This window comes from Takifugu rubripes, chromosome 19 (genome assembly GCF_901000725.2).
Source record: "Takifugu rubripes chromosome 19, fTakRub1.2, whole genome shotgun sequence".
Lineage (NCBI taxonomy): Eukaryota > Metazoa > Chordata > Actinopteri > Tetraodontiformes > Tetraodontidae > Takifugu > Takifugu rubripes.
The window spans coordinates 19,282,096-19,302,256 of record NC_042303.1 but is presented as its reverse complement, the minus strand read 5'-3'; the positions used below and the strand labels follow the sequence as shown (position 1 = coordinate 19,302,256).

Genomic DNA, 20,161 nt, shown 5'->3' with positions numbered 1-20,161 from the left:
TAGGGGTTTTGGGTTAGAGTTAGGGGTTTTGGGTTAGAGTTAGGGGTTAGGGGTTAGGGGTTTTGGGTTAGAGTTAAGGGTTAGGGGTTTTGGGTTAGAGTTAGGGGTTAGGGGTTTTGGGTTAGAGTTAGGGGTTTTGGGTTAGAGTTAGAGGGTTAGGGTTAGAGTTAGGGGTTAGGGTTAGGGGTTTTGGGTTAGAGTTAAGGGTTAGGGGTTTTGGGTTAGAGTTAGAGGGTTAGGGTTAGAGTTAGGGGTTAGGGTTAGGGGTTTTGGGTTAGAGTTAGAGGGTTAGGGTTAGAGTTAGGGGTTAGGGTTAGGGGTTTTGGGTTAGAGTTAGGGGTTAGGGTTAGAGTTAGGGGTTAGGGTTAGGGGTTTTGGGTTAGAGTTAGGGGTTAGGGGTTTTGGGTTAGAGTTAAGGGTTAGGGGTTTTGGGTTAGAGTTAAGGGTTAGGGGTTTTGGGTTAGAGTTAGGGGTTTTGGGTTAGAGTTAGAGGGTTAGGGTTAGGGTTAGGGGTTTTGGGTTAGAGTTAGGGGTTTAGGGGTTTTGGGTTAGAGTTAAGGGTTAGAGGTTTTGGGTTAGGGTTAGGGGTTTTGGGTTAGAGTTAGGGGTTAGGGGTTTTGGGTTAGAGTTAGAGGGTTAGGGTTAGAGTTAGGGGTTTTGGGTTAGAGTTAGGGGTTAGGGTTAGAGTTAGGGGTTAGGGTTAGGGGTTTTGGGTTAGAGTTAGGGGTTAGGGTTAGGGGTTTTGGGTTAGAGTTAGGGGTTAGGGTTATTTCAGTTTGATAACGTGAAAAATAACATAACAAAATCTGCATCGTTTGCAAAATCTTTGAAATTACATTTATTTGTGTGTGTGTGGTGTCTAAATCTGTCGATATTCGCCTCTAAATCTGTTGGTGTTCTTCTCCTGTGACACCTGGAAATCTCATCAAGGTTGCGTAAGATTTAGCCACGCCCCCAGGGATGCAGCTTTAGACAAAAACTCCTTAATAAGCGTCTCCGAAATACAAAGTATGTCCGATGGATTCTGTAGCAAGTCGAGTCGAGAAAAGAAGGAGTCCTGCAGGTGTTCTGGTCCATGTCCAACAGGAAGTCCAGGACAGGTTTTACACTGTGGAATGTTACATAACTTTGCACCTACAAAATTAAGCTTTTTAGTATGTTTAGGCCAAATCATTAATAATAAAAAAGGAGATAAATATTACACTGCAAAAGCAACGAAGCCTCAAAAATCACATGATCTTGTGAAATGCTGCCCCCTGTTGCAGGTCACTGTCTTTATATCACATTAAGTTGGATTTTAATTGAATATTATTATTTCTTATTTTATGATCTGGTGATGAAGAGGAGGATGAAGACAAACAGGGGATGGAGAGGATGAGGTGGAGGAAGAGGCACACGCAGGCTCGACCTCTGTGGCCCCTCTTCTTAGCCTTCTGACCTTTGACCCCCGTGGAAGCTCCATATTACAATACGATAATAACGTAGGACTCACTGCAATCGTGACAATAATAATTTCAATTATGAAAAAAGGAATTTTAAAGCAAACAAGACAGAAAACCAACAAACGGAAGATGACGTCTGTTTTTATTGGACAATATTATTTCTAACACACAAATCTAGTTTAACAGGCCTGAAACCGGCGTGTCGTTGCTCCGACAGCAGGGGGCGCTCGAGCCCCTCGCGGCTCTCAGCCCGGCGCAGAGAGAGCTGGTCACGTGGCCAGGGGACTGCTCGCGACAGTTCTTCTCAGTGGGACTTCCGCCTCCGGTTTAAATCAAGAAAGTGTTTCTTTGTTTCCTTTATTTGGTGAAGATTGTCTCTGTAATTCATACCCCAGTCATCTTTTGGATTGTCTGTATTTGTTTAATTTCGTCATAAAAAGAATCATTAAAAACTGGGAGTCAGGATCGGGGTGTCCCTAGAAATGCCACCCTGACCATCTGAATCAAAATGGCCGCCTTCCTGTTCGCTTCCGACCATTGGCGCCATATTGTTGTCTGAACATCCAAATTTGATCTGTATACTGAGAAACGGCCTGTTTCCAGGTAACCGTCACAGCTAAAGTCCACCCCCTGAATCTGAAGGTCATCGGACTCCAAGAACACAATACTCACCTTCAAGTCAAAGAAACGTTTTGTGTTTTTAGCTTTGAGGGGGCGCCAGGTGTCCCGCACATGGAAATGACCACTATCAGATAGATTTACCTGCTCAGGTGTGTCGGTACTCACCAAGATTATTAGGAGTATTTTAACTGCACGGAAGAACAAACACTAACACCACAACAACAACCATTAGTATTGTTGTTGTTCGTTATAGGTGACGAACAGAAAACAAAAAGAAAAGTGAATGTCCGGGTGGTTTCCAGGCGGAACAAAAACAAAGGGGCGGGAACCAACAGGAAGAGCGACGCTGCACCGGGAAATGACGTCGCCCCAGAAAAGCCGCGGGGAATTTCTCAATCGTAAAACCAGAAACCGCTCTTCCCCTTCTACCACCGCGATGTTTAATCCGCTTATCTCGGAACTTTAATCACATTACAGATAACACAAACCACGCCCACCGAGTCCAAAAGGTCGCCAAACATCCACATTTATGAGTTTTGCTCATCTGATTATCCAGACAAACAGCAGCGGTTGTCGACGGAAATAACACCATTGTTGTATAAAACGTACTTTTATGAGTGGTTGTAATTGTACTGAGTAGCAGAGACTTTTATTAACGTTCACACTTTCCACCTAAAGAATTGTCCCTGATTTCAATCGTTAAGCTTAAAATGTCGGCTCACTTTAAAGTAAATGTTTTTCACGTCCGTGTGAACGATAAATACTTCATGTCCGGTGTAAATGTGAGATGACAGGTTATTCCACAAATACGACATCTGAAACAAACTGATTTAAATCTGAAAGTGTTTTAAAAAATAAATAAATAAACCTGACATTAAATAAGTTTACTTTGAAACTAATCTCCAAAGGTTTCTTTTTATTTTACGTTGAACCCCCCGAACATCCGGGTAACCCGAAACTGCCGTTCCGTGACGTCATGTGAATGCTCGCCGCTGATTGGCGGAGGGATGGGCGAAGAGTCCCGTAAGTTGGGTCAGAGAAGTGAACCGAACCGCAGAGAAGAGCAGTAGATCCCGGTACAGAAGAGGACCGAGACACGGTGAAGGTGATCCGGAACAGGCCCGCTGGATGATAACTGGACCGACCCGAGTCACGCCGTCCCCGCCTGGTTGATATTTGACTCCGCGCCGCTTGAAGAAGTTGATGGTCGCTGAGAACCATGTTGAACTTTTACCTCGTGTTGATTTTATCCGCCTCCGTCTGGTCCGAGTCGGTAAGTCCCCGGTCCTGATCCGGTCCTGATCCGGTCCCGACCCGCTCTTGATTTAACAGAAGCGTTCCCGGAGATGTTTAAGTGTGAAGCAGCTCAAACTTTGAAGTGTCCTGATTTCAGCTGTCGCAGAAATCGGTTCAGAATCGATTCTTGAGTGTGTGATTCCGGTCCAGAGGGTGTCCTCCGGGACGCACTGGCATCTGCTGCTATTATCCCGTGTGGGGCCCCATGAGGGGCCCTGGCAGCTCGCTTTTCCTGCCCTGATGGGAAAGTTACTGGAGCTGAACTGGTGAAACTGGCCAACAACAGCTCAGCTCTACAGAACCTCAGTGTGGACCGGTCTCACCCATCACCGCCTTTAAAGTGAAGGTGAAGGCACCTGGGGTCACGTGCCCAGCCTGAGCAGATCTGGAACCAGTTTACCATCTTCTGTAGAGGGTCCACCCTGCAGCTCCGGCTCAGGTTTCAGCTTTTCCCACTTCGGAATATTTCTGATGTGTTTTACTGCCAGTTCGGCCCCGCCCCCTCCCAGTTCACCCAGCGTGGCTCATAACATGGTGTGTGTGTGTGTGTGTGTGTGTGTGTGTGTGTGTGTGTGTGTGGTGCCCCTCCTTCGTCTCCTCGTCTTCCTCAACTTTTTGATTTCCTTGATGGAATGTGACCTTTCCTGACCTTGACCAGCCCTCTGGGGGATTTTGCACACTTGAAGGGATCTGAAAGGAGATGCTCTTTTAGCCGAGCCTTTGGTGGCCACGGCTTTCCCAGTGCAGATTCCCAGTTCTCCCAGTTCAGCCGGCTCCATGTTCTTTTCCTCTAAAGGCTGCAGGACCTTTCTTCTTCTTTCCTTTGATGGACACTTGGCCTCTGAGCTGGGACAATCCTCCCTTTCTTGTGTCCACCCCCCAGGTCATTTCTGGCATGTGGGATCGGCGTTCCCGGCTAATCAATAACAAAGTTCTGCTGCCTGACAAAAGGCCGTCGGAACACTGGGAAGCTTTTCAGCTACAGGAATCTTTGGAATGCAGCTTTTTATTCAGTGGATTTGGGCTGTTGAGTCCATGTGAGTGGGTGGCAGACCTGTCTCCTCCTGGACACCTGTCCACCCGTCCATCAGTCCACCCGTCCATCAGTCCACCCGTCCATCTGTCCACCCGTCCATCAGTCCACCCGTCCATCAGTCCACCCGTCCATCAGTCCACCTGTCCATCAGTCCATCAGTCCACCCGTCCATCAGTCCACCCGTCCATCAGTCCATCTGTCCACCAGTCCATCTGTCCACCCGTCCATCGGTCCATCGGTCCACCCGTCCATCGGTCCACCCGTCCATCGGTCCACCCGTCCATCGGTCCATCCGTCCATCGGTCCACCCGTCCATCTGTCCATCGGTCCACCCGTCCATCGGTCCACCCGTCCATCAGTCCATCTGTCCACCCGTCCATCGGTCCACCCGTCCATCGGTCCACCCGTCCATCCGTCCATTGGTCCACCCGTCCATCGGTCCATCCGTCCATCGGTCCACCCGTCCATCGGTCCACCCGTCCATCTGTCCATCCGTCCATTGGTCCACCCGTCCATCAGTCCATCCGTCCATCGGTCCATCCGTGATGGAATGTGACTGAGCGTTCTGACGTCAGGTTCAGAGACGCGGGGCAGGATAGAACCTGTGTGGGTGAGAACCTGTGCTGATGTCACCCAGTGTCTGTTAGCTCCCTCACACGGTGAGTGTGCACGTGCACGTGCATGTGTGTGTTGACGCTGCAGGCCATCATTTAATCATCTTAAATTACCAACAGCTAATCAGGGCAGAATCAGAGGTTGTTTGTGTGTGTGTGTGTGTGTGTGTGTGTGTGTGTCAGCAGAGGGTCAGCCTGTGGCCCCTCCCCCACCCACCTTTGGTCATTAATTCACTGGCGAGGACCCGACTGACTTTGTATAGTGTCCATGGAAGGGGCGGAGCTAAAGACGGGGGGCCTGACAGGCAGTTCTGGGGGCAGCTGTGGGGTCCTGGAGTCTCTGTGGAGACAATTAAAATGGACCCTCCCTTTGAAGGAACTTTAATCCAGATTTAGTGCAGAAATGTTCAGTCCCGTTGGTTTTCCTGTGGACCTTCTGAAGTGTTGGCGTCACCATGGCGACCTCACCGATGAAGGTTTGTTGTAATTAGCTGTCACGATGGCGTGCTTTATATCCACAACTGTTGATCGTTTTACGCTCAGGAGAAAAATATGTAGAATTTCAACATTTAAAGTCAAAGAACCAGAGAAAACTGATGTGGTCTCAACCAACCCTGAACATCTTCACCTTCAGGTGTTGTGAGGTTGGGGGCTACGGTCGTGCTGCCGTTGCCGTGACGACGACTTGTGTAATTTACAGGCGTCACTCTGAGGGATCAGTGAGCCTCTCTTCATGTTTTATGGCCCTGGGCGGTGACCTGGGCGGTGACCTGGGCGGTGACCTGGGTGCACCATCGTCACTTCCTGTGAAGGGGGAGGGCCTTCACCACGGTGACACGCTGACTTCCTGCCTTGTGTCTGATCTGAGTCAGCATCTTTGAAGGCCATTAAACCGGTTTGACCTTTGTTTTGCTGACTCATCCTGTTGGAGCCCGTCAGGGGCCTCCAGGGTCAGGTGGCCTGTGGGACAGTGACTTTAGCCCCGCCCTCTCCCAGCAGGTGAGGGAGACAGAAACATGGATGCCCATGAGGACCACGCAGACGGCCGCCATGTTGACGCATCGCGACCTGGAGGGTTCGGGCTCCGACTTTGGCTTCACGGACGAGGACGACTCGCCATATGACGACGTCTACGATTACGACGAGTTCTCCGGGTCTGGTGACGGAGGTGAGCACCCGAACGCCTTCTGGCTCATTAAAGCTCATTAAAAATGACACAATGTCTGTCTCCATAGCAACAACTGTGTCCACCAGGGCAGAGATCAACCCTTCGGCGAAGGTGAGGAGCACTTCCTGGACCAGAACATCCCGTCCTCTGGCCTTTCTGATGACCTCTGCCTCTTTTTCTGCAGCCCGACGTCGACGACAACCGGATCCCCGATGAGGCGCCGCGAGCGACCGTCAACCAGCTGGACGTCGTCAGGAACAGTAACGAGATCCCGCTGCTGAGGGGTGACCATGGCGACCAGCAGCTGTCCAACGTGCTGATGTCACACGCTGGCGACAACAGCGTCCTCAACAAGACTGAGGTCCTGGCAGGTGGGTGGAGCTCTCTCTGACCCCTCCTCTCCTCTCCTGACTCCTCCTCTCCTGACCCCTCCTCTCCTCTCCTGACTCCTCCTCTCCTCTCCTGACTCTGACCCCTCCTGACTCCTCCTCTCCTCTCCTGACCCCTCCTCTCCGGACTCCTCCCCTCCTCTCCTGACTCTGACTCCTCCTCTCCTCTCCTGACCCCTCCTCTCCGGACTCCTCCCCTCCTGACTCCTCCTCTCCTCTCCTGACTCTGACTCCTCCTCTCCTGACCTCTCCTCTCCTGACTCCTCCTCTCCTCCCCTGACCCCTCCTCTCCTCTCCTGACCCCTCCTCTCTGGACTCCTCCCCTCCTCTCCTGACTCTGACTCCTCCTCTCCTGACCTCTCCTCTCCTGACTCCTCCTCTCCTCCCCTGACTCCTCCTCTCTCCTCCTCAGCTGTGATAGCAGGAGCAGCGATTGGCCTGATGTCAGCGGTGCTCCTCATTCTCCTCCTCATCTACCGGATGAAGAAGAAGGATGAAGGCAGCTACGACCTGGGGAAGAAGCCCATCTACAAGAAAGCTGCCACCACAGAGATCTACGCATAGAAGCTCCGCCTCCACAAACGGGCACCTCCCCTTCCGCTCAGTGCCTCGCCACATACCTCCTCCTGCTGCTCCTCCTTCTCCTCCTGCTGCTCCTTTTTCACTGAAGTGAATCTTCGATATAAAACTGGAAAAAGCATCAGTGACGGCCTTTTCCTGGCTCCGCCCACCTGATGTTGATCAGCTCCTCCCTCCTACAGGAGGCGGGGCAATTTCTGTGAGGAGCACATAGAACTCCTCCTTCAACACTAATGCTCCTCCCCCCCCCCAACACTAATGCTCCTCCCCCCCCCCCAACACTAATGCCCCCCCCCCAGAGAATCGTGTCCATTTTTTGTAAAAATAATTTTTGTTCTGTTGTGAATCCTGATGAAAAGATGCTGCTGAAACATTTTAACCTTTAATGGAAAACACACACACTCTCTCACACACACAGTCACACACACTCTCTCACACACAGACACACACAAACACTCGCACAGACTCTCTCATCAGTGTGACACTGCCATTAGCATGTTAGCTTAGCATAGGCCTGACCGGGTCTCCTCTCTGGGGTGTAACGAGGTCCGATGAGGAAATGGTTCCGTGTGCTGCTGGTGGGCCAAACTGGGCCTTTACTGGTGCTAAGCTAACCTGATGCTAAGCTAGGTCTGAGCAGGTGTGTGTCGGCTCAGGTCGGTATGAGGTGACGAACCAAATATTTAAATGCCAAATAGTTAGTTTTGTTTGCAGCTGCGGTCATGTGACCTCCTAAAGGGGGCTGATGCTAACGCCTGCCGCTAACGTTCCTGTAGCTCCTCGGCTCCTTTAACACGTTAATTTAAGTGTCAGATGTTTTATGGTGAGCGGCCGTTTCCACGGTGACGCTGTTGTAAATGTGATTTTCTATCCAGTAGATTTGAGACAGATTTTTCTATTTTGTAAGAGTTTTATGATCTTTGTAGCCGCCGTATTTATGTGTGTAGACGTTTCACGCCTGGACGGAGCGCCGCCGTTTCTGTCCACAGGCTTTGATCCTTTCAAATTGGAATAAAGACTTTTCTGCACATATTTGACCTTTGCTCTTTGTTCTCCTCCATCCCAGTAAAACCAGCTTATCTCCTCTTAAAGCTTCCTGGAAAGTTCTGGCATTTTCATTCCATCTGTATTTCAGAATCTGGCACGACTGTTGCATGATGGGTAAACTTGATGTCACGTGTTAGCATTGCTACTGCTAGCACTCAACGGCAGCGGTCACATGACCAGGGTGTGGAGCTCAGCTGCTGATGAGAACTTCAGGGTTCCTCCAACAGTTCCTGCTGAAGGTTCCTGCAGTGGAACCCAGAAAAAGCACCTTCGTCAGGATGTATTAGGAAAACCTCAGGGGTCAAAGGTCAGCGGGGGTCAAAGGTCAGCGGGGGGGGCTTCAGGGCGGTTGTGGACTGTTGATGCTCTTCAGTCTGCAGGAGGAAACCAGTGCAGATGCTAGGTCATGCTAATGTGTTAGCATGTCTCGCTGCGTCCAGTCATGCTAATGTGTTAGCAAGTCATGCTAATGTGTTAGCATGACTCGCTGTGTCCACTCACGCTAATGTGTTAGCATGACTTGCGGCATCCAGTCATGCTAATGTGTTAGCATGTCTCGCTGCGTCCAGTCATGCTAATGTGTTAGCAAGTCATGCTAATGTGTTACCATGACTCGCTGCGTCCACTCATGCTAATGTGTTAGCCGCCACCAGTTTCCGTGTGCCTCGTGTCGTCACCTTTTGTCTCCACAAGCCCTCACATTCCTGTACACACACTCATCTGTGTACTTCCATCTCTGTGAGGACACGAGCCAACTCTTTACCCTGACTGAACACCTGACCTCTGACCCCTGACCTGGACTCTAACCTGAACCCTCAGAGACACCTTTGAGGTCCACACTCAGTGTCCTCACAACACACAAATATCTAAATGTGGTTTCTGGCTCTGACTGCACCATGAACAAGAACGCGCGTGCACACGCACGTGCACACGCACGTGCACACGCACGTGCACACATTCCTCTGGCTGACAACAATCACGTCCGTGTTTCAGTCTGTTCATGTTTTCATTTCACTGTTGAGCTCATCAAGCATTTAATGACCTGTTACACACGCACGCACGCTCACGGCGCCCCCTCCTGGTCACCGAGGAGAACCAGCTTGATGCCTGACGTGCGCAGCCTGGTCCTGCGCGTGCACGTTTGGCAGCAACAACGTTCAGGAAAAAGTCACGTGGAGCGTTTGTGGTCATCAGAGCGTTTTAATGACTCGTTCTGGGCTGATCGTGCACGTTTGGGCGCTCGATCACATAAACAGCCGATTATTTCCTCAGCAAAATCCTGTAATAACATCTGAGCCCCGCCCCCGGGCGTCCGGAAGCCCCGCCCCCGGGCGTCCGGAAGCCCCGCCCACAGTGCTGCGGGACGCCGCGGCCGTCACGTGTACATCATCTCCGCCATGTGCGACATCTTCTTGGGGATGTACAGGTAGAACTCCATGTAGCCGGAAAGGTCCTCGATGGTGATGTCATCGATGTACGCCCGCGCCTGCTCCGAGCACGAGCGGGGCGACGAGCCGGACGCCGCGGCGGCAGTTCTGGGGGCGTCGTCGTGGCTCGCCAGGCTCCGCTCGCACTCAGAAATGACATCACGGAGCCCCGTGAAGGAATAAGCCTCCACGCCGGCCCAGCACCGGCACGCCGCTCCCCGCCCATCCTGGTCCTGGAAGTCCGAGCTGTGGGCGCGGGAGCAGCGGCAGGGGGGGCGGGGCGCTCCGGCCGGCCCGCCGAGCTCTGACAGGGCCCGGAAGTCTGCGGTGGCCTCGGGGCCCGGCGCCTGGGCCCCCCCCAGCCTGGACTCCGACCTGACGCAGGCACGTTTCTCAGGGCTGCTCTGCTCAAGGGGCGGAGCCTCTCTGGAGCTTCCTGTGGACGCGGTGACCGCAGCCGCCACTTCCTGCTTGGCCCGACAGCCAAAGAGCAGGGGGGGGGTGCGGCTCGGAGACGAGCGTTCTGCCGGGGCCGCACTCGGGTCGACTGGGCGGCGCTCTGCGGGCTCGGGCACGGCGAGGCGCTGCTGCTTCACGATGCCGCCGGAGGCCGCCAGCGGGGACGGCGTGGAGGCGCCGCAGTAGGTGAACCTGGGCGGGTGCAGGATGGGCGACTTGGACCTGCGGCGGCGCTGAGTTCTGGAGGCTCCTCGCGATGTTTTCCTTAAGCAGCTAAAGAGGGAGGCAGGAGGTTAGCGTGCAACCATCGGCCGTCCCGTGAGACGGCGCCGTCCCCTCACCTGTGCCAGGTGTCCTTCAGGGAGCCCAGTTTGGGTTTGGCGCCGCTCATGTCGAGGCCAGAACGTGATCCGGATCTGGGAGGCTCCGACATGGTGGCGGCCGCAGGAACGCTGGAAGGAGACGAGGAGACGTTTAGCTGACCTGTCCTCGGGTCACGAGGGCTCAAAGGTCAGACGGAAGCGGATCAGAACCAGAGCTCGGAACCAGAGCTCGGAACCGGCCTCACCTCTCAGCATCCACGCGCAGCTTCTTGAAGGCCGACTGCAGGGTGTCCTCCTCTCCAGACCTCCGTCCGGCCTCCATGGTGGACGGAGGCCGGAGCAGCCCAGCTGAGGGAGACACACAGGACACGGTTCTGGGAGCCGGAACGTCGCCTTCCCGGGTCGGACCTCACAACAGGACGTGCTGACCCCCAAGCGCAACTTCGGTGGAAGCTTATGGGGACATTCGAGACGGTCCAGACCACAGATGCTGGCTATGCTAACCTTAGCGCGCTACTTCCGCTCTGTTGCTAACCAGCGAGCTACGGTGCGGACACAAAACCCTAACCCTAACCGAGCCTTAGTAAATATCTGGGCTGATACTCACGGTTCTGGTTATCCTGGCGGCACCACCGACGCCCTGGGCATCCGGGGGCTTTCCGGACCGTAACGGGGCTTTGGACCACAGCTAGCAGCAGCGCCAAACAGGCTAGCTGTCGTTAGCTTGAAGAGACGGCTCTTCGTCCGCTGTTCGCTCCTCACGGGGCGGTTCTGGTTGACTGGGGTCCGGGGCCGACGCGTCCTTGCTGCGGGGACCGGAGGAGACGCAGCCCGGCGGCTAACCCTAACCCACTAACCCTAACTAACCCTAACTAACCCTTGTTTACGGTGACTCTGCAGCTCCCGCGGCGCTGCTGACGTCAGCGGGTCCCTGACGTCACCGCCGCTGCCGGGCTTGGGAAACGTTCAGATGTTTGCGCAGCTGGACAGTTGTGAGGAGCCTCGTGCAGATGCGTGCAGATGTGTGCAGATGCGTGCGGATGCGTGCAGATGCGTGCAGATGCGTGGCGGTGGTTCCGCCTGGAAGAGACGCGTTTGGCCCCCAGCAGCGGCTGCAACAGCACCGCCTCGCGGTGGGAAGAGAAGTGCAGCTGATTACAGCGATCAAAGGACCGACAGCCTTTGATCTTCCAAGGATCAAAGAAGAGGCGGCGCGAGGTGCCCTCGAGAGCTACAGCTGCGCGTTGCGAACCTCCACAGACCACAGAGCTCTGCGAGCCTCCCCAGGACAATGATGGTCCAACGGTGAAAGTGGGTCGGACTCACAGGTGGAACCGTTGGAGAACTTCCAGAGGAACCTTTGTAAGACCGTGCTGCAATGTGACCTCTACAGCTCCGAGCCCAGAGAGGTGTCGGGTCGGGAAGAGAAATGAAAGAATCAACATAACTGGTCGAGGTTTGGGGCCTCATGAGCCTCCAGCCGCTCCTGCCCCCCCACGGTGACGGGATCCCTGTGGGGGGGGCAGGTCCCTCGGTCTGTGACATCACAGACGACGCTCAGTGCAACAATCACACGACAATGTTACAATTTAGCACATATTTCTAGGTTCTGCCCCGATCGTGCAGCTTCTCTGCTGGAACAGGAGAATCTCCCCAGGGAGAAGGTTCTCCTCAGGGAAGGTTCTCCTCAGGGAAGGTTCTCCTCAGGGTCGCGAGCAGGAACAGAGGGAGAAGGTTCTCCTCAGGGAAGGTTCTCCTCAGGGAGAAGGTTCTCATCAGGGAGAAGGTTCTCCTCAGGGAAGGTTCTCCTCAGGGAGAAGGTTCTCATCAGGGAGAAGGTTCTCCTCAGGGAAGGTTCTCCTCAGGGAGAAGGTTCTCATCAGGGAGAAGGTTCTCCTCAGGGAAGGTTCTCCTCAGGGAGAAGGTTCTCATCAGGGAGAAGGTTCTCATCAGGGAAGGTTCTCCTCAGGGTCGCGAGCAGGAACAGAGGGAGAAGGTTCTCCTCAGGGAAGGTTCTCCCCAGGGAGAAGGTTCTCCTCAGGGAAGGTTCTCCTCAGGGTCGCGAGCAGGAACAGAGGGAGAAGGTTCTCCTCAGGGAAGGTTCTCATCAGGGAGAAGGTTCTCATCAGGGAAGGTTCTCATCAGGGAGAAGGTTCTCATCAGGGAAGGTTCTCCTCAGGGTCGCGAGCAGGAACAGAGGGAGAAGGTTCTCCTCAGGGAAGGTTCTCCTCAGGGTCGCGAGCAGGAACAGAGGGAGAAGGTTCTCCTCAGGGAAGGTTCTCCTCAGGGTCGCGAGCAGGAACAGAGGGAGAAGGTTCTCCTCAGGGAAGGTTCTCCTCAGGGTCACGAGCAGGAACAGAGGGAGAAGGTTCTCCTCAGGGAAGGTTCTCCTCAGGGTCGCGAGCAGGAACAGAGGGAGAAGGTTCTCCTCAGGGTCGCGAGCAGGAACAGAGGGAGAAGGTTCTCCCCAGGGAAGGTTCTCCTCAGGGAAGGTTCTCCTCAGGGTCGCGAGCAGGAACAGAGGGAGAAGGTTCTCCTCAGGGAAGGTTCTCCTCAGGGTCGCGAGCAGGAACAGAGGGAGAAGGTTCTCCTCAGGGAAGGTTCTCCTCAGGGAAGGTTCTCCTCAGGGTTGAGAGCAGGAACAGAGGGAGAAGGTTCTCCTCAGGGTCACGAGCAGGAACAGAGGGAGAAGGTTCTCCTCAGGGAAGGTTCTCCTCAGGGTCGCGAGCAGGAACAGAGGGAGAAGGTTCTCCTCAGGGAAGGTTCTCCTCAGGGAAGGTTCTCGTCAGGGTCGCGAGCAGGAACAGAGGGAGAAGGTTCTCCCCAGGGAAGGTTCTCCTCAGGGAAGGTTCTCCTCAGGGTCGAGAGCAGGAACAGAGGGAGAAGGTTCTCCCCAGGGAAGGTTCTCCTCAGGGTAGAAACGGCCCAAACCTGCAGAAATATAGAAGAGCTCAACACAAACAAGTATTTGGACTTTATGGGGGCAGATGTGGCCCAATCACGCGGCGCCAACTGGTCGTTGTTCCCGGAACGTTGCAGCTCCAGCCAATCAGAAGAGAGTGCGTGGAGGAGACCCGGAAGCACTGGTGCCGCCGACCAATGGGGAGCCAGCGGCGTGTGACGTAGGCCGGGCGGTCTCACGAGCAGGAACGGCAGCTTGTACCGGCGTCTGTGCTGTCGGTGCTCCACAACACGGACTCAGCAACCGGCCACCGGGTCAAAAACCTCCCGAAATGTTGAGTGTAAGCGGGCTGTCGGTGGCTCTGGCGCTGGTTCTTCTTCCTGCTTCCACTGAAGCCTTGAAGGAAGGAGAGTGCGAAGGTAGGAGCGATGCTAGTTCCGGTTAGCTTCACACAAACTAGCATAAAAGGAGCAGACGAGTTCTGTTTAACCTGCTTTCGTCTCTAAAACATCGAGGGACAACGTTTTAGGACCTATTAAATGTCCACGAATGAGTCCAGACCTGCTCTAATTCCTGTTTGGACTCTTTTCCGTCATTCATAAAACCGCTTTGCTTCATTGTGTCACAAAATGATGATTGAGCCCGATTTACCAGATTAGTTCTGCAGATTACAATCTTTTAAAAATCACAACTGCATCATATTTATGGTCATCACTCATGTCGATAGTTAAAGTTAACTGCTGATATTCAGATTAGATCATAGTTTGGGCATAAATAGAGGTTAAAGTCTGCAGCATCTTCTGGTTTTAGCAGCTCTGCAGGAGCGAATATGAGAAGAAAACTGTCCGTTTTTAAAGCAGATGTGAAGGGAAACTGGACAGAGAAGTCATGGCTGGAGAGTTTGGTATAAGTTGGGGTAGAACCCGAGCAAAGGATGTTTAAACTGGCTATAAGGGGGAGGAGGGTCACCATGATCAGGACTCGCCTGATGCTCAGTGTTGCCACGGTGATGGAAAAGTGTGTTTGTCCACCACTGTCTCTGTGTCCAGTGTGCATCGCCTTCCTGGGGAGGTTTTATGACTCGCTGAAGGACAACGAGGTGGCCTTCAACAACGTGGACATCGAGAAGGCCCTGACCAAAAGCTGCAACGATGCTAAAGGCAAAGAAAACCGCTTTGTGAGTCACCTGCCTGGTAACAGCCACACACACCGCAGGTAGTTCAGCTGTGGAAGGAGCCTGGAGCTCCAGCAGAGGAGGCCAGTGTCGGTTTCAGGTCTTCCTAGGTCAGGAGGCCGATTCCATGTGTGGCGCCGTCCCGTCACCATCGGGACGAGACCATAACGCCTCACTTGGTTTCAATCAGCTCTGTTGTAAAGGCGTTTGCTTCATACCCATGTTGAGATCATCTTGTGTTCCTCGGGTCCATCCTGGTCACATGTCCCTCAGGACAACGTGTGTCTCTGTGTCCCCCGTCAGTGTTACTACATCGGCGCCACCAGTGACGCTGCCACCAAGATGATCAACGAGGTGTCCAAGCCCATGAGCCACCACGTTCCTGTGGAGAAGATCTGTGAGAAGCTGAAGAAGAAGGACAGCCAGATCTGTGAGCTCAAATACGGTGAGGAAGCTTTGTCCGAACCCACAACTGCTGCTGGGCTCGTTTGCTCAAAGGTTAAGGAAAAGCGCCGCACCAGCAGGCTGCCACAGGCGGCGCTGTTGCCGCCACTGACGCCACTATTTCCTGTCTCCGATGTCCTGTGCAGACAAACAGCTGGACCTGTCCACGGTGGACCTGAAGAAGCTGAAGGTGAAGGACCTGAAGAAGGTCCTGGAGGACTGGGGCGAGTCCTGCAAGGGCTGCGCCGAGAAGTCCGACTTCATTCGCAAAATCACCGAGCTGATGCCCAAGTACGCCCCCGCGGCCGCCAGAGCACGGACAGAGCTGTGACGGGCCGGGGGGGTGCACGTGCACGAGCGCGAGCGTGAGCGTGAGCGCGGCAGCAGCTCTGATGGCTCCTCCACACCTTCATAAACCCAGTCGGCCTTCGTTCTCCAAAACCCTCCAGAACCTGCTGACGGACACGAGGAGACGGATGCTGGAGCCACACACACACACACGCACGCACACACACACACACACACACACACACACACACACGCACGCACACACACACACACACAGATGAAGGTGGGAAGACCTTCCTGGACACTCTTCTGTGGCATTAATCCTCTATTTTTGGACGGGGGGGAGCCCAGAAGCTCCTCGATGGCCCGTGAGCCGCTGGCCTTGGTCAGCTGGTTCTTGTTTGGGTGGTTCCGGTCCTGATGGAGGTTCTGAACGTGGATGTCTGGGTTCTTTTCAAGCCCAGGCGGGTTTGGGGCTCCTTGTTACATGATTAAACCGTTATTATTCCCAAATGTGTGTTTGTCATCATTGGAAAACACGGGAACGTTCCCGCCTCTGCCGGCTGGATCAGTTCTTCCGTCCTGGAACGTCGGGAACGGGCAGCAGGAGCCCGATGAAGTGGCGTCCTGGCGCTCTTCTTCTAACCTCAGCTGCGTTTGCGTCCGATGTTGGACGCACTCGGCGTTCCCTGATTCGTCATTTAGAAATTCGAAATAAATCTTTCTGTTACTCCCGGCGTCGACGTGAAGCGCGTGACGTCACGACGTGGCTCGACCTGCGTCATCGGAGGCCCCGCCCCCCGAGGAGGAACGCTCACATTCCTATTGTCCAAGATGGCGGCGTAGATGCAGACGCGGGGACGCCGACATGTTTTTAAACCACTTTGGGCTTTTCTCTCCACATTGATGCGCCCCCCCCGCCGCCCCAGCGGCCGCGTCTCCCCCCCCGAAGCCTCCGCCGCCGCCGCCGCTCCGCCAACGCGCACTGACGTCGCCCTTCGGGCCGGATTCCAGCTGCAGACACGGAAAAGTTGGAGCTCCATCCTCCTGTGAAAATGAAGCGGCAGGCCGGGAGGGAGCCCAGTCCGTCCAGGGCCGCCGCCAAACGCCTCCGCGAGCGGGAGCGCGAGAGCGGCCGTCGCGAGGAGCTGCAGCCGCCGCCGCTGGCGCTGCTGCTGGCCGAGAGCCGCGGATACCACCGGCGGAGCCGCAGCCGGGAGCGGGAGAAGCCGCGGCTCCGGGAGGAGCGCGCGGCCGCGCTGGAGCTGCACCACCGGCACGAGCTCAGCCTGCTCGGCCGCCCCCCGCTGCGCACGGCGGCGGCGGCGGCGGAGCTGCCGGCCGCCAGGCCCGGGACCCTGGAGTACAAGACGCTGCTCATCAGTAACCTGGGCTCGCAGGTCTCCGACGAGGACGTGGAGGACGCGCTGATCCACGAGTTTAAAAAGTTCGGCGACGTCAGCGTGAAGCTGTCGCACACGCCGGAGCTGGGTCGGATCGCCTACGTCAACTTCCGCCACCCTGAGGACGCCAAAGAGGCGCGACACGCCAAGTCGTCCAGGTTGGTTCTGGGGGACCGGCAGCTCAAAATCGAGCCGATGTACGTGCGGAGGCGCAGCGTCACCCCCCCGGATGTGGGGTATCTGCCCCTGCACGCCTCCTACCCCTACAGACAGCGGTCCCTGTCCCCGCCCGGACCCGGGGTCAGCAACATCCGGGACCTGCGAGCCCGGCAGTACGCCCTGGAGACCCTGGGTCTGACCCGAGAGAGGGAGAGACTGCTGGATTACTATGGGATGCTGGACGAGAGGGGCCGGCCCTACGGCTTCCCCCCCATGCCGGTGGTGGAGGATCTGAAACCGGAGGACGACCAGAGAGCGACCAGCAACCTGTTCATAGGCAACCTGGACGGCAACGTGACGGAGGTGGAGCTGAGGCGGGGCTTCGATAAGTACGGCATCATCGAGGACGTGGTGATCAAGCGGCCGGCGCGCGGCCAGGGGGGGGCCTACGCCTTCGTCAAGTTCCAGAACCTGGACATGGCCCATCGGGCCAAGGTGGCCATGCAGGGGCGGCTCATCGGGGGGAACCCCATCAAGATCGGCTACGGCAAAGCCAACCCCACCACGCGCCTGTGGGTGGGGGGGCTGGGGCCCGGGAACTCGCTGGCCGCCCTGGCTCGGGAGTTCGACCGCTTCGGGAGCATCCGGAACATCGACTACGTGAAGGGGGACAGTTTTGCCTACATCCAGTACGAGAGTCTGGATGCCGCCCAGGCCGCCTGCACACAGATGAGGGGCTTCCCCCTGGGGGGCCCCGAGCGCCGGCTCAGGGTGGACTTCGCCAAGGTGGAGGAAAGCCCGTCCCGGCCGTTCCCCCCCGGCTACCAGCCCCCCGTGGCTCCTCTCGCCCATTACGAGCTCCTGAGCGAGGCCTACGGCCACCGGAGCCTGGAGCGGGAGGTGCGGGGGGCCAGGGAGCGCCTCTCGCCCCCCCCCACACGGCCTCCTCTCCCAGAGGGAGCGGGAGCGAGTGCTGCTGGACAGAGAGTACCCCGCCAGCCCCTCCCGCCTGGCGGAGCGGAGGGCGGGGGGCGTGGAGGCGTTCGGGAGGAGCCGAGGGGGGCGGAGCCGCAGCAGGAGCAGGGAGCGCTGGCTGAAGGAGCGGGAGGAGAGGAGGAGCCGGCGGAGGAGCAGGAGCCCGTCTGCAGACCGCCTGACGGAGGAGCGGGGGCGGTCCAGGGCGCGAGGCCCCGGGGGCGCCGCCACCCCCGACGCCAGTCCGGACCGCGCACGCGTCCGAGCCCCCGACTCCACCACAGAGCCCCGAGACCACTCCCCCGACAGCGGGCCGGGAGGACGCCACCCTCCCACCAACGAAGAAGAGCCGTCCTCGGGCCGCTACCACACTAAGAGGTCGTCCGGCGAGCACCTGAACAACCAGCGCGGCGGCGAGGCGGCTTCTCCCGCCGCCCACGCAGACGGCCACGCCTCCCCGCCCAGCACGCTGGCCGACTTCGCCCAGTCGTCGCTCTCCAGGATGTGGCACGGCTTCTTCGCCTTGAAGAACAGCAGCTTCCCCACGGACCTGTACCTGCTGGAGGGCGGAGCCTCCTTCTTCGGCGCCGCCATGCGCGACAGCCTGAAGCCGCCGAGCCAGCTGAAGATCGCCCAGCGGCTGCGCATGGACCAGACGCGCCTGGACGAAGTCTCGCGCCGCATCAAGCTCGGGAAGCCCGACAACTTCGCCATCCTGCTGGCGATCCAGGGTCCCGTGGACCGGCAGGCCCCCCCCCAGGACCCGGGCCTGCAGGTCCGCCTGCTGCGACACCTGGTCACGTACCTGCGGAACAAGGAGGCCGCCGGCGTGGTTAGCCTGCCCGCGGCTAAGGAGGGGGGGCCCGGCGCCATGCTGTACGCCTTCCCCCCCGGAGAGTTTTCCCAGCAGTACCTGCAGGCGGCCAAGAGGACTGTGGGTAATCTGGAGGAGGAGCACATGGTGATCGTGATCGTGAGCGACACTAACTGATGACTGAGGCGCCGCTGCCGCCGCTGCCTCTGTTACCCTGACGACACTAACTTCCTGTTTTATTCATCTTTTACTCATCAAACTATTTAAATCACCTCAGCGCCGCTGTCACGGCGCCGCGGCGGCCGGAAGGCTGCAAACGTTCACACTCCCGTTTTTGTACGTCAACACTAAACCACGTCTGCGTGCTCGGTGACTTCAGTGGCGTGAATCCAGCGCACGAGCCGTCCTCGTCACCGTGCACGCGTCCCCGTGCACGCGTCCCCGTGCACGCGTCCCCGTGCACGTGTCCCCGTGCACGTGTCCCCGTGCACGCGTCCCCTGTAGGCAACACTCATCACATCTGGACTGAGACTGAAGCTGAGGACGGAGGTGGCGTCCGGGACGGAGGGCGGGGCCACGACCGGGCTCTTGGTCTGTAACCGACATTTTATGTGTTTCAGTAAACTGTTCTCATCCAGTGTTGTTACCATAGCAACCAGCTCTAGCAGTTTCGGCCGCGTGTTGTGGGCGGGGCTTACGCATTGTGGGCGGGGCTTGCGCCTCCCATCGACTGTCACTCTGCTCTTACTTTGAAAGTTGTTTTTATTGTTGCATGCAAAAGGAAGGAACGCCGCGGCGTGTTGGGCGCCCGCGTTCGCCGCCTGTTCTGTTTTATATTGTACATTTTCCTTTGAATACATGATCCATCATCTGGTACCGACCCGGTTGGTCTCTGACTCCACAAGCAGAAACACCCATTTAACCAGATCAAAGCGTCAGATCGGGACGCGTCTGCAGCGGTTCCTCCCCGCTGGGCCGCGTTCCGAAGGTTCTGGCTCCTCCGGGACTGGAACCGGTCACTCAGACGTGTTTTCACTTCAGAGTTCTGAAGGAAATTTAAAATTCAGAATCCAGAAATCTGAGAAGAAACAAAACTTCAGGGTTTGTTTTCCTAAATATAAGAAATCGGCTCAAATTAGCAACAAGTGAAATAAGGACTTTAGAATCTTCTAAAAGGATTTTCTATGAAAGACAACGACCCCAGTTGTCCGGGTCCGGGTCCTGGTCCTGGTCCTGGTCTCCCTGAGAAGAAACAATGAAGAGTTCCAACTGATTGGCAGCAGCTGTGTTCCTCCAGCAGGGGGCAGCAGAAGCACCACAGACGGAACCACCTGGAATCAGGTGGAAAGTCCAAACTGGCGTCACAGACAGAGAGGCAGGTGACTCACCTGGGTCCAACAGAAACCACGAAGGTTGAGTCAGATCTGCAGGACGCCGGTCCTCGTGGTTATACTGGGGACGCCGGTCCTCGTGGTTATACTGGGGACGCCGGTCCTCGTGGTTATACTGGGGACACTGGGACAGCCCAGATAAACAACAATGTTGTTCTCCTGTAGGTTAGAAAAAAAAAAAAAAACAGGGTTAGGAAGCAAAATTCTAAA

The 20,161-nt window shown here is 56.0% G+C and overlaps 4 protein-coding genes across 6 annotated transcripts; 3 read left to right on the top strand and 1 right to left on the bottom strand.

Moving 5' to 3' along the window:
* The first annotated feature begins 3,072 nt into the window (after nt 1-3,072).
* sdc4 (syndecan 4) lies at nt 3,073-8,177 on the top strand. 2 transcript variants are annotated; one of them, XM_029826234.1, is made up of 5 exons: nt 3,073-3,336; nt 6,006-6,177; nt 6,245-6,288; nt 6,362-6,548; nt 6,979-8,177. In XM_029826234.1, the coding sequence occupies exons 1-5, from the start codon at nt 3,283-3,285 to the stop codon at nt 7,128-7,130; spliced, it is 609 nt and encodes a 202-aa protein (XP_029682094.1). In that variant the 5' UTR covers nt 3,073-3,282; the 3' UTR covers nt 7,131-8,177. The 2 variants fall into 2 exon arrangements, with proteins under 2 accessions (XP_029682094.1, XP_029682095.1); XM_029826235.1 differs by having other exon boundaries at nt 3,074-3,336; nt 6,009-6,177.
* Nucleotides 8,178-9,372: 1,195 nt separating this feature from the next.
* On the bottom strand, nt 9,373-11,646 carry oser1 (oxidative stress responsive serine-rich 1). Of its 2 annotated transcripts, none has more exons than XM_029826232.1 (4): nt 11,009-11,646; nt 10,647-10,854; nt 10,420-10,530; nt 9,373-10,351 (listed from the first exon to the last, which is right to left on the bottom strand). In XM_029826232.1, the coding sequence occupies exons 2-4, from the start codon at nt 10,721-10,723 to the stop codon at nt 9,568-9,570; spliced, it is 972 nt and encodes a 323-aa protein (XP_029682092.1). In that variant the 5' UTR covers nt 10,724-10,854; nt 11,009-11,646; the 3' UTR covers nt 9,373-9,567. The 2 variants fall into 2 exon arrangements, with proteins under 2 accessions (XP_029682092.1, XP_029682091.1); XM_029826231.1 differs by having other exon boundaries at nt 10,647-10,749; nt 11,009-11,643.
* A 1,862-nt stretch (nt 11,647-13,508) lies between these two features.
* Nucleotides 13,509-15,722, top strand: manf (mesencephalic astrocyte-derived neurotrophic factor). The gene is made up of 4 exons (XM_003978863.3): nt 13,509-13,722; nt 14,353-14,480; nt 14,781-14,922; nt 15,068-15,722. Exons 1-4 carry the CDS (start codon nt 13,635-13,637, stop codon nt 15,250-15,252), a joined length of 543 nt encoding a protein of 180 aa, XP_003978912.1. The 5' UTR covers nt 13,509-13,634; the 3' UTR covers nt 15,253-15,722.
* Nucleotides 15,723-16,011: 289 nt separating this feature from the next.
* rbm15b (RNA binding motif protein 15B) lies at nt 16,012-19,440 on the top strand. Its single transcript, XM_011620273.2, is given in 2 exon segments — nt 16,012-17,686; nt 17,688-19,440. Coding segments are annotated over 2 exon segments (2,472 nt in total). The 5' UTR covers nt 16,012-16,264; the 3' UTR covers nt 18,738-19,440.
* Nucleotides 19,441-20,161: the final 721 nt, after the last annotated feature.

Coding starts and splice junctions, on each gene's coding strand:
- sdc4 (XM_029826234.1), top strand. CDS start 3,283: ATGTTGAACTTTTACCTCGTGTTGATTTTATCCGCCTCCGTCTGGTCC. Junction 6,289..6,361: donor AGATCAACCCTTCGGCGAAG/GTGAGGAGCACT, acceptor CTTTTTCTGCAG/CCCGACGTCGACGACAACCG. Junction 6,549..6,978: donor CAAGACTGAGGTCCTGGCAG/GTGGGTGGAGCT, acceptor TCTCCTCCTCAG/CTGTGATAGCAGGAGCAGCG.
- manf (XM_003978863.3), top strand. CDS start 13,635: ATGTTGAGTGTAAGCGGGCTGTCGGTGGCTCTGGCGCTGGTTCTTCTT. Junction 14,481..14,780: donor AAGGCAAAGAAAACCGCTTT/GTGAGTCACCTG, acceptor GTCCCCCGTCAG/TGTTACTACATCGGCGCCAC. Junction 14,923..15,067: donor GATCTGTGAGCTCAAATACG/GTGAGGAAGCTT, acceptor TGTCCTGTGCAG/ACAAACAGCTGGACCTGTCC.
- oser1 (XM_029826232.1), bottom strand. CDS start 10,723: ATGGAGGCCGGACGGAGGTCTGGAGAGGAGGACACCCTGCAGTCGGCC. Junction 10,531..10,646: donor CTGCGCGTGGATGCTGAGAG/GTGAGGCCGGTT, acceptor GTCTCCTTCCAG/CGTTCCTGCGGCCGCCACCA. Junction 10,352..10,419: donor CTGAAGGACACCTGGCACAG/GTGAGGGGACGG, acceptor CTCCCTCTTTAG/CTGCTTAAGGAAAACATCGC.